The 11143-nt window shown below is 42.1% G+C and overlaps 1 protein-coding gene across 1 annotated transcript in view; it reads right to left on the bottom strand.

The window, feature by feature from the left end:
* Positions 1 to 4058: 4058 nt before the first annotated feature.
* Positions 4059 to 11143, bottom strand: part of TCEANC2 (transcription elongation factor A (SII) N-terminal and central domain containing 2) — a 44839-nt gene continuing 37754 nt past the window's right edge. Inside the window, exon 5 of the mRNA XM_011926327.1 lies at positions 4059 to 5066. Within this exon, the coding sequence (XP_011781717.1) occupies positions 4878 to 5066 (189 nt within the window). The 3' untranslated portion in view covers positions 4059 to 4877. The remainder of the gene's footprint in view (positions 5067 to 11143) is intronic.

The raw sequence follows: 11143 nt of genomic DNA, 5'->3' as shown, positions 1-11143 counted from the left end.
GCCCTTGCCCGATCTGGCTGTGAGAAACACATTCAAAGCACATTACCAATCTCAGAGTAAGGCTCTGAGGCCTGAGGCTACAGCAAAAGAAAACCAAGGTTGACAGGCACAAGTTTAAGAACCTGATATTCTATAAATGATAAGGCCAGCTGCCTGTTCCTTCACCACAGAACACAGTAAATGCATTATCTGGGCTTCCTGCCACTTTTCAAACCTGAGATTCTCTAATGGTATCTGTTTGGGCAACTTTAAACTTCATTTGTCAAAAAAAAAAAAAAAAACTCCTCTAATTTACTGAATCTCAAGTGTTTCTTTCCTTTGCCTTAAATTGTTGGGTTTCTTTTGAATGTTTAAAATTTTCTTAAAATATCTGTTGGTTTTTTTTTTTTTTTTTTTTTTTAATCTTTCTAAAACACACACCTGATTAGGTCCCTCACCTCCTCAAAAACTTCTCATGGTCTCCCATTATCTGAAGGCCCAAGTACAAACTCGTTGATAAGGCCTCCAAGGCCTTGGTTACTTTTTTTGCCCAATTTCTCACTACCATTCCTAAGAATCTTATGCTTCAACCACTTCATATTATTTTCCTTTACTGAAACTAGCCATACACCTTACGCTTCTGTGCTTTCACATAGACTGAGCCTTCTGCTAAGAACTCCTACCTGTCCTTCTGGCTTTGGTTCAAATATGAACTCCTCTGTGAAGATTCTTCCTCTGAGTGGTGTTATTCATTTCTTTCCCCATTTTCTCAATATTTTTATGTCTATAGTTACCACCCAATATTTTTATGTCTATAGTTACCATTTTTATGTCTATTTATTTAGTTATGTGTCTATCTGCCTCACCAGACTAAGAGGAAATTATCTCTCCTTTATTGTGTCCCCAGTGCCAGTCTAGTCCTTGGCACACAGAAGATGGGCAACATTTGTTTGTTGAATGAATGAATGAAAATACAGAGACTGAGTCCCTACACAAAGGACCAAGACCTCCAATTTTATTTATTTATTTTTATTTTATTTTATTTTATTTTTTTGAGGCAGAGTCTTGCTCTGTCGCCCGGGCTGGAGTGCAGTGGCCGGATCTCAGCTCACTGCAAGCTCCGCCTCCCGGATTTACGCCATTCTCCTGCCTCAGCCTCCCAAGTGCTGGGATTACAGGTGCCTGCCACCACATCTGGCTAACTTTTGTATTTTTAGTATAGGCAAGGTTTCACCATGTTGGCCAGGCTGGTCTCAAACTCCTGATCTCAAGTGATCCACCTGCCTCAGCCTCCCAAAGTGCTGGGATTACAGGTGTGAGCTACCACGCCCGACCAGGACCTCCAAATTAACCACTACAAGAAAAGCATCAATAAGCTGTTAGAGCAGACACAAACGGTATTTACTTTCCCACATTTCCCCCAGCAACTGAACATGCTTATAAGACATATTCACACCTCCTGAGAGGTCTCAGGAACTATTCTCACCCCATTTCAGGGGCAACCTTTTCTTTTCTTTTTTTTTTTTTTTTTGAGACAGAGTCTCACTCTGTTGCTCAGGCTGGAGTGCAGTGGTACGATCTTGGTTCACTGCAGCCTCTGTCTCCCAGGTTCAAGCGATTCTTATGCCTCAGCCTCCCAAGTAGCTGGGATTATAGGCGCCTGCCACCACATCTGGCTAATTTTTGTATTTTTAGTAGAGCCGGGGTTTCACCATGTTGGCCAGGCTGGTTTCAAACTTCTGACCTCAGGTGATCTGCCTGCCTTGACCTCCCAAAGTGCTGGGATTATAGGCATGAATCAATGTGCCCGGCCTCAACCTTCTCATTTTTAACAGACTGTAGCTCCGAGGTACTTCTCGGTGTGTGGGCAAGATTGGGAGGGATGTCTGCAAGCTTCCTTCCCTTCAGCAAATGCTCAGAATAGCTCCATTAGCGTTCATGGAAATTCTGCACATGCATCAAGGAGAAAACAGCCACAAATAACACAGCCTGCTTTCCAAATCTCCAAAGCACATCTCTGCAATCATTCTGCTTTCCAACTATCACCACTGAAGGCTTTCAGCCAGAGAGCAATTTGTTTTCAACTTACTCTGGGTTCCTAAGTTAGCAGAACTCTTTGGTTCTTTAAACATGAGGCTTGCTACTTCCAGTCTCCCTATCCCGGCTTCTCTTCCACATAGCCTATTAATACAAAACTGAGCAGTTCCTGCTTTGAATCAGTCTAACGCCTTCTCCTGATGCTCAAGACACTTCAGACCTGGCCCTGGTCCTTGCCTTCCTCTCCTGCCTCATCTCAGGCTACTCTCATGCCAGTGTCCTCTACTCCAGCCATACCAATCACCTTCCAGATATCTCCACTTCTGGGTTTTCCCATACTCTGCTTGCTCTGCCAGGCATGCATCTCAACCACCCAATTAATTACTCCTGCCCTTTAATTTTGAAATTTTCATTACATTAACTAACATTCCCCTATCCAAACTCCTGCCCTTTAAGACTGAACACAGGTATCAGCTCCTCCAGGAAGCACTTCCTGATAGAATTAGATGCTTATCCTGTACATCCACAATCAGTCACTCAACTATCCAATAAATAGTTATGGAGACCTAGCTTGTCCCAGGCTCTGTTCCAGATGCTGGAGATATAGCAGGGAACAGAACAAAGACTCTGCTTTCATGAAGCTTACATTCTGGGAGTGGGGAGATAGACAATAAAGAAATAAATAACTATGTTAAAGAGTAATAAATATTCTGAAGAAAAATAAAGCCAGGTACAGCATTAAAGAATAGTTAGGGGGGAGTGCTATTGTATTTAGGGTAGTCAGCAAAGGCCTTTTTGATAAGGGAAAGAGAGACCTAAATCAAATGAGGACAAGAACATGCAGATGTCTGGGGAAAGAGCATTGCAACTGGAACAGCAAATGCAAAGAAGTAATACATTTGAAGTAATGGCAAAAACCACAATTACTTTTGCACCAACCTAATCAAACCACTAGGACTTGGTTGGCTCAGAGTGGGAGATGTGAGGTCTAGGCTGACCCCTTGAGTTCCTAGCTGGAGTGTCTGGTTTGCTGGTACTGCCAATGGAGAGAAGACATGTTATATTTGAGATGTCTATGGGGCATCTAGGAAATATCATCTGAAAGTCAGGGGACTGGTCTGGGCTGAAGATACAAACTGCAATGTCATCAGCATGTAAACAATGCTTGAAAACATGAGAGTGGATGAAATCATCCAAGGGAACCATATACAGTCAAACAGACCCGGATTTTGAATCTTAGATCTGTCATTCACTATCTGTGTGACCTTGAATAAGTTACTATACCTTTCTGAGCCTCACTTTTCTCATCTTTAACTGGGTATTTTCTTTTTGTAAAATGGTTACCACAGTGCTGGGCCCAGGGTAAATGCTCGATTATTATTATTCTAGCTCCAATAGGTACTAGCAGTGGGAAACTGAAGGTGATGTTTCTGCTCAGTGAGCCTCAGCCTCCCATTTGTAACTACTGCTCAGTATACACCTACCCCACAGAATGGATGCTGGGAAATGGTTGCCAAATAAACAAACAAATCTAAAATATAAAAACAACAATACCTACTTAATACAATGGGTAAGAGAAGTCAGCAAGATTTTTACAAAACTATATAAAGATCCAGGTAAATGTTAATAAACTGTCTTAGGAAAAGTACCTAGCATTTAGAAGGTAGGCAATAATGTTAGTGTCGTCCCTTCTCCCCTTGTTTTTGATCCATGTAAATGTTAATAAATTGTCTTAGGAGAAGTGCCTAGCATTTAGAAGTTAGGCAATAATGTTAGTCCCGTCCCTTCTCCCCTTGTTTTTCAACTCTTTTTTTTTTTTTTGATTTTAAATCTCTCCCTTTCTACCAGCTCCTTCCTTTCAGATTACAAACGTGCTCCGGTATCCCCTAATCTAATCCCCACTTCCTTGAGTCTTCTACCTTCCTCAAATCCTTGTTCTATCATTTTTTAATTTCACCAACTGTACCCTTTCTCAACCCAAAACACTCTTCAGTGAACAAACTCCACCTTTTGTTTGAGAAAAAAAAAGTCCCAGCTTATTATTACTTTTAGAAAAACAAGTATTATTTATATAATTGTTAAAACAGGCCTGTGTAGAGATATTTCACCTTAACATATATATGTATGTGCTTTTTTTCTACTGCAGTAATTCATTTCAAGAGAAATTTCATTATGTATCTTCTACAGAGCCCTAAACTGAGAGCGCCAGCGTATTCAAATAAACCCAGAGGTGTGGGAGGCTTCGGGCCAGTTCCTCATTAGTAGCCTCAGCATGGGGGCTCTGGAGACCAACACAGAAGGTCTTCCAGGGAGAGCTGAAACGTTCAGATAAGTGAGCTCTGGGAAGAAGGGGTAGTCGGCTGGCTCTGGCAGGCTCACCCCTGGGGTAGAGCAAAGAGAACAGACAGGGGAGTTCTGAGAGGCACCAGAGCTATCTAAACTCAGGGGGATGGAACCGAGTGAGCGGCAGCGGTAATTGAGTTTCAGTTACCTGCAGGGTGGTGAAATAAAGTAGTAACTTCATCTGCCTGACAGGGGGAAGTTTAGAGGTGTCCTTGGCATACTCACAGTGAAATCCATCACCCTTTCACCATGTTGGGTGATAGCAACCGTATGGCGCTTCCTAGTGACAGCCAGTGTGTGTTCTGTTAGGCAGCACCAGCGCACTCCAGCTAATGAAGCACATTCCTGCAGGCCTGTCTCCTAGGGCTCTCCGAATCCTCTGTCTGCAAAGGAATGGCACCATGGGAAAATCTAGCACAGCCAGCATCAGCCATCACCCAAACTCAAAAGCGTCTTTGAACGGCAGAGAGAGGCCCATTTTCTTCTCTGCCTGGCCCAGGGCTGGAACCGTCCTCAGGTCACTTTTTGTGGGTCTGTACAAACGTGCCGACTGGCAGCGAGCCGTTCTTCACCTGAGCCCGGATTTCAGCTCGGTGCTTTAATGTGAAGACCAGGGCTCTCACCGTCCGCCGGTACGGCCTATTAATGAGGCGGGAGCAGAGATGAAACGTTTCCCGCTCAATATTTTCAACCAGTAGGTGATCCATCTAAAAAACAGCAAAATTATCAAATTAGAGCCTTACATTGCATAAGGATTAAAAGCAAGAGAGGCTGGAGCACTCTGCTCAGAGGCCTCCATTAATCAACTGAAATTCAAGGACATCTACTTCCTGTCACAAGAGAAACAGGAAGAGCAAATTAATTCCACCCTGGCAATTAAGGAACAAGGCCATGTGCTTTGTGACAGGGACCTCATTCACAACCCCTGCCGGGTGGTAATATTTGCCATTATAACAGGAAACTGGCCTGAACTAAGCAACGGGTACTGGGCCCTGTACTTTACCAACCAGGAAACGAAGACCAAGAATAATAAATCAGTATAACGGTTCATATTTTTTTTTGTTTTTAGACTGCCTTTTAACTCCTTATGGCATTTTAGAAACATGGGGTCTGGATCCTAATATGTGTACAGAACAGTTCAAAAATCACTTTTCACATTTAATGCTCGTAACTCCTATTATCACATTTTACAGATAAGGAAACAGGTTCAAAGGCAAAGGTTTAAGGTCTTACAATTACTAAGAGACAGAGCTGGGACTCTGACCTGGATCCCTCAACTGCAAAGTTCATGTTTTTTCCCTTTCACCATACTAATGGCCGCTTCAACATTCCGAGAGAACGGTTGAGATTGGAGAGACGCCTGCAGTTTCCATTAAGCAGAGCAGGCCTAGGGGAGGGACCTGTAGCAATTCTGGGGTGGTCTGGCTCAGGCCCAAGCCATCTTGAGGTCTCAGACCTAATCAAAGCAGGAGAGATCTGGGACTTTGTCTACATGGTCTGAATCCAGGGTAGGTTGGATGCTGGTCCAAGACCACCCCCAGCACTACCCTCCTTTCCAGGCCCATCTTCAGCTATTCCCCTCCCCAATCCTGACCACAGCCGGCCCTGAGCACTCCACTCTTGGCCGCTTTCATACACCTCTATGCCTCTGCACCAGCACATGTTCCCTTAGCAAGGCATACCTTTCCCTACGGAAAACACTCCTCTTTGTATGTCAAAGCCGAGGCAAGAACAACCAAACAAAAATACCCCAGTGCAAAGGACTGAAAGTTCTTCAGGCTGCCACCATGCCCTGAGCTTCCCCTAGTCACTATCATGATATATTATAAATGAAGTGTATACTTTTATTTTACAGATACTGTCTCACTCTGTCACCCAGGCTGGAGTGCAGTGGTGTGATCAAAGCTTACTGCAGGCTCAAACTCATGGGCTCAAGTGATCTTCTAGCCTCAGGCTCCCAAGAGCAAGGATTATTACAGGCATGCACCACCATGCCCAGCTAATTAAAATTAAAAAAAGAAATTTAGAGATGGGGTCTTGCTAAGTTGCCCAGACTGGTCTTGAACTCCTGGCCTCAAGCAATCCTTTTACCTTGGCCTCCCAAAGTGCTGAGATTACAGGCATGAGCTATTGCACCCAGCCAATGATCTATATTTTAAGTTTGTCTCTCCTAGTAGAAAATTCCTTGAAAATAGGAGACAAATTTATCTCTCTCACTTGCTTTTTTACCTTTAACCTTTCTCTCCCTCCCTTAGCCATTCATTCAAACATTTATTCAGCACTATATGCCACGCTCTGTGCTTGGGCTGAGCAATAAGCAGTGACTAAGGAAGGCTCAGTGCTTGGGCCCTTGGGCAGCCTAGTCCAGTAGGACAGATGGACTGTGAACAGGGATTGTAAGGATCCTGTGCACCAGGAGAAAGGAGAGGAACCAGCACAGGGGAGAACACAGCCATGGCAAAGCAACCCAACCCAGGAGGGCAGTGCCTGGCTTCAAGAGGAAATGAAGTTTAATCTGAGACCTGGAGCATGAGTAGGATCTGGCTAAGTGAAATAGGTGTTTGCTTTGTGATAAATTCACCGAGGTGTACATATATGTTTGTTCTTCTGTGCAAAATGCAAAGTTCAAAAAAAGAAAAAACATACCCCAAATAAAAAGGGGTCACCTGATGTTTAATAAAATGTCCTAACATGAGACAGATGGACCAAAGTAAGTAGAAAAAACAAACTTGTCAGACATCAGGACCAAGCAAAGAGCAGAACAGGACTGAAAGAGACACAGAGAAAGAGAGAGAGAGTGAATATCCAGGCCGAGACATCTGCCTTAGTCTAGCTGACAAAAGGTGCTCACAAAAGTTTGTGGTCCTAATGACAGACAGATTATTTCCACGGCTTGTGTTGGAGTGAGTGGACTTGGCGCTGTGGTTCTCTAGAACCCAGACTCCAAGTTTTTCAAGGCTTCCTGGGTGGGCACCGAACCAGCCCCTGAGGCAGGCCTGGCACCAGACTACTTTAGGAGGCTGGAAAGGTGGCTAGCTGGCTACCCAGCATTTGTCCTGCGGCATTTGCTAGAAAGAAAGTTCCTTATCCTGGTGTGAGGCTGGTTAGTCTCCACTGGTGGTTAGAGATACACTTAGCAAGAAAGTCTTTTTTTTTTTGAGGGGAGTGGTTATATCAAAGAAGAAGGGTATATGTGTTTATAAAACAAGTCATGAGCACTCCAGCAAATTATAGTACCTGTATTAAATTAAAAAAAAAAAAAAACAAACTCTGAGTGTGTCTTGGAATTCACATACTTCATTCAGCAAATAGTTAACTGAATTGCTACTCTGGGTCTGGCCTGATCTTAGAGAAATAGAACAGAAAGGATGTGAACCCTGCCCATCACAAACTCACATCCCAGAAATGGGTGGGAACCCAGGGGTAGGCAGCACGACAAGTGCTATGCCATCAGTGTGGTGGTAATAGAAGGCAAGCATCTAACAATTCTCATGCATGCCTCTTGTTAAATGAAGACCAATCAGAATTAAGAAACGGAGAAAAATATGCGACATTAAAATCATGATAGAAAATGATTCATCATGTACCATGTGTACAAGAAGTTTGTTGCAAAGTGAAGAATACCTGTCTTGTAAGTGCCTTTGGGTAATCCAAACCCACCCAAGTTGGTGAGTCCTTTCCAGTGGGTCCTAATCTAGTGCTTTAGGTGAACCCTTCTGGGTGGAAGGACCAGAGTTTCACTGAGTCCTTGAGAAAAGGGCTTTTGCTATGAGATAATTTGTATGAATGGGAATAAGGATAGGAACACTGGGAGAAACCTAGGGATTTATTTAGAAATCGATCCTTTCTCTGTATCTCTCATGAGCTGCCTGGTCTCTTTCTCACATGTTTTTGCTCTTCTCCATGGGCCTTACTCACTACCAATTCTAACTGCCTTATTCTCTCTTCCTATGCTACACATCTTTTCTCTACTCACAACTCTGCTTCCTCACAACTCCTCCAACATCCTTTCTGTTTAACACTTGCACTGTTTTATTGGTATCTCCTAGTTCACATTTCCCAGAGACAGACAGTCGGAATCCTTATTTGTTTGTGCCTGTGAGTTAAGTGTGTTATACAGCTTTCTAATTCTGGATGAACTGGCTAGAGCTGGAGGAAGATATAAAACATGACCACCTTGAGCTCCTTCATCAGTGGGAATTGGTGCCATAACCAATTAGTGATGTCTGTCACATGTGTAAGCTCTCTCAGGGCATGGGAACAGGGTCTTCTTCATGTGTTTACCTTAAGTGTGGAACTTCCCACACTGTTTTGTAACTATTTATTTGTCTATCTTCCTCAGAAGACTATAAGGACTGCTAGAGTTGAAACCATGTTGTATCCATTTCTAAACTGCGCATGCCTAGCTAGCATAGGTTAGTGGCACATAGTAAATGTTCAACCAATATTTATTAAATGAATGCCCTTCCTTCCCATGTGTAACTCTTCTTTCTTGCTCTTCTAATAACATCATATACATAGCAGATAAAATATGTTTCTATTTTATGTGTATTTTCTAATTAGCAAAATCCTACGCCTCTGATAAAGGTGGGCTCCACTGCCATCTCTTCTACAAAACATTTGGCCGGGCGCGGTGGCTCAAGCCTGTAATCCCAGCACTTTGGGAGGCCGAGATGGGCGGATCACGAGGTCAGGAGATCGAGACCATCCTGGCTAACACGGTGAAACCCCATCTCTACTAAAAATACAAAAAAATACAAAAAAAAAAAAAAAAAAAACATTCCCAGATTCCCCCATCAGATTTAACTGCTCTGTACTTTGTGTGTTGATACTTGCTAGTACCATTATTTCAGACTGCCTCATATTTTAATTAATGATTTATAGGCTCTCAGTCAGGAGACAGTAAAGTTTTCTTAGGATAGGGAATGTGACTCATTCATGTTTGTCTTCTCCCCCAGCACTGAGTAGATCCTTACTAGACATCTGTTGAATTGAATAGCCACTGGAAGCAAACTTTGTGTGGGTTTTCCAATAGCATGATTGAATTTGTACATATCTACCCACACTGCTTTTTGACCACTTGAATACATTCATGAGAGAGCTGGTCAAAGCCAGGGGTGCAGTCTGAGGCCATTAAACAAAGAAAAACTAACAGTCCCATATGGGGACATACCCCTGACCTGGATCTCATTAGCACCATCTGACAACCAACTGAGCCAACCAGCCAGTGTTTCATAACTCTTAATGATACAGGCTCACTTTGAGAATCAGGTTCATTTTTTTAAATGACATAATAGGAAAATGATCACAGGCCGTGAGGTAGGAAAGGAGAGTGGATAATGAGGAAGGGGAAGTAAGAGAATGACACCACAGGGGATGTTCATATGAGGAAAGATCTAAAAGACGGGGAAGAACAAAGAAGATCTCGAAGGGAGAAAGTAAAGGGGAATGGAGCCTGGGTTTCAACGATGGAGTTTTTATTCATCTATTCCACTATTCCAAGAACAAGGAAATAATCCATGAATCTAGAAAGCAAGATCTGTAGGGCAATAAAGAGATGCACCTTTAGGCTGTGCGTATTATTCTTCATCTATAGCTTTCACTATTAAAGGATATGAGTGAAACAACATGGAAACATTTATTTTTCTACAAAAATGTAATGAGAAGATTTGGTATTTGCAATAACACATGCTAGGATCAAATTGTAGAGGCTTTTAAGTCACTGGGCCAATAACTTAAACCCAATGCTTTACTGCTGCCTGATTAAGTACATTTATGGAGATCTGATGTCTGATTTGAATGCACTCAACATTGGTTACTGTCAAAGACCAGATACTGAATTAGATGGTTCATTGATTTACTCTAATATGGAAATATCTCAGATGATGATAGGTGCTAAGAATTAACCTTATATAAAAGGGCTTGTATTTATATTCTCTGACATAACAAACTGATAAACATGCTATCAAATGCTGTTTATGCAAGAAAAGCAGAGTTATTATTTTTTTTTATTATTTTTGGCTAAGGAAGACAGTAAGATGCATACTTTTAATTTTTTAAATTTACTCTTTGAGAACAAAACCATTCAGCTATGCTTAATCTGATGTTTTTTCCAATTATGTTGGAAAGCACTAACAAATGTATCACTTTTTTAACTTTGCTTTATAACACTTGAGTGCTTACCACTTGATGTGCCATTTAAAGGATAATTAATGGATAAACTAAAAGGATAATTATCATGGAGTTTAATATAGTAGGCAAACTGCTCATTAATCCTTACAAGCATAGCTTTGTTATTATCATTTACTTAAAAAGATACCACAGGGAACTGGTATTTACCACCACATTAACTGTATATTATATACCCATACTGTATGTTTCTGCAATAATTTTGACTTATTTCAAAACTAAACTTTATTTAAAATAAATCTTGTTGGCTAATTGATACTCTGGAAAATCAGACTTATAACTTTCATATTTTGTTTTCTCTTCCAAGGGTTTAATACTCATATTAAAGCTTCCTTTAGGAAAAGTTAAGTGAACTTTCAGCATAGCAATTCACTGAACTATCAGATAGTCATTAAAAATTACAAACATGGGCCGGGCGTGGTGGCTCATGCCTGTAATCCCAGCACTTTGGGAGGCTGAGGCGGATGGATCATGAGGTCAGGATATCGAGACCATCCTGTAACATGGTGAAACCCCGTCTCTACTAAAAATACAAAAAATTAGCCGGGCGTGGTGGCGGGCGCCCGTAGTCCCAGCTACTCGGGAGGCTGAGGCA

The sequence above is a fragment of the Colobus angolensis genome, unplaced genomic scaffold (assembly GCF_000951035.1).
Source record: "Colobus angolensis palliatus isolate OR3802 unplaced genomic scaffold, Cang.pa_1.0 Scaffold68, whole genome shotgun sequence".
Taxonomy (NCBI): Eukaryota; Metazoa; Chordata; class Mammalia; order Primates; family Cercopithecidae; genus Colobus; species Colobus angolensis.
This window is presented reverse-complemented; position numbering and strand designations above follow the sequence as displayed.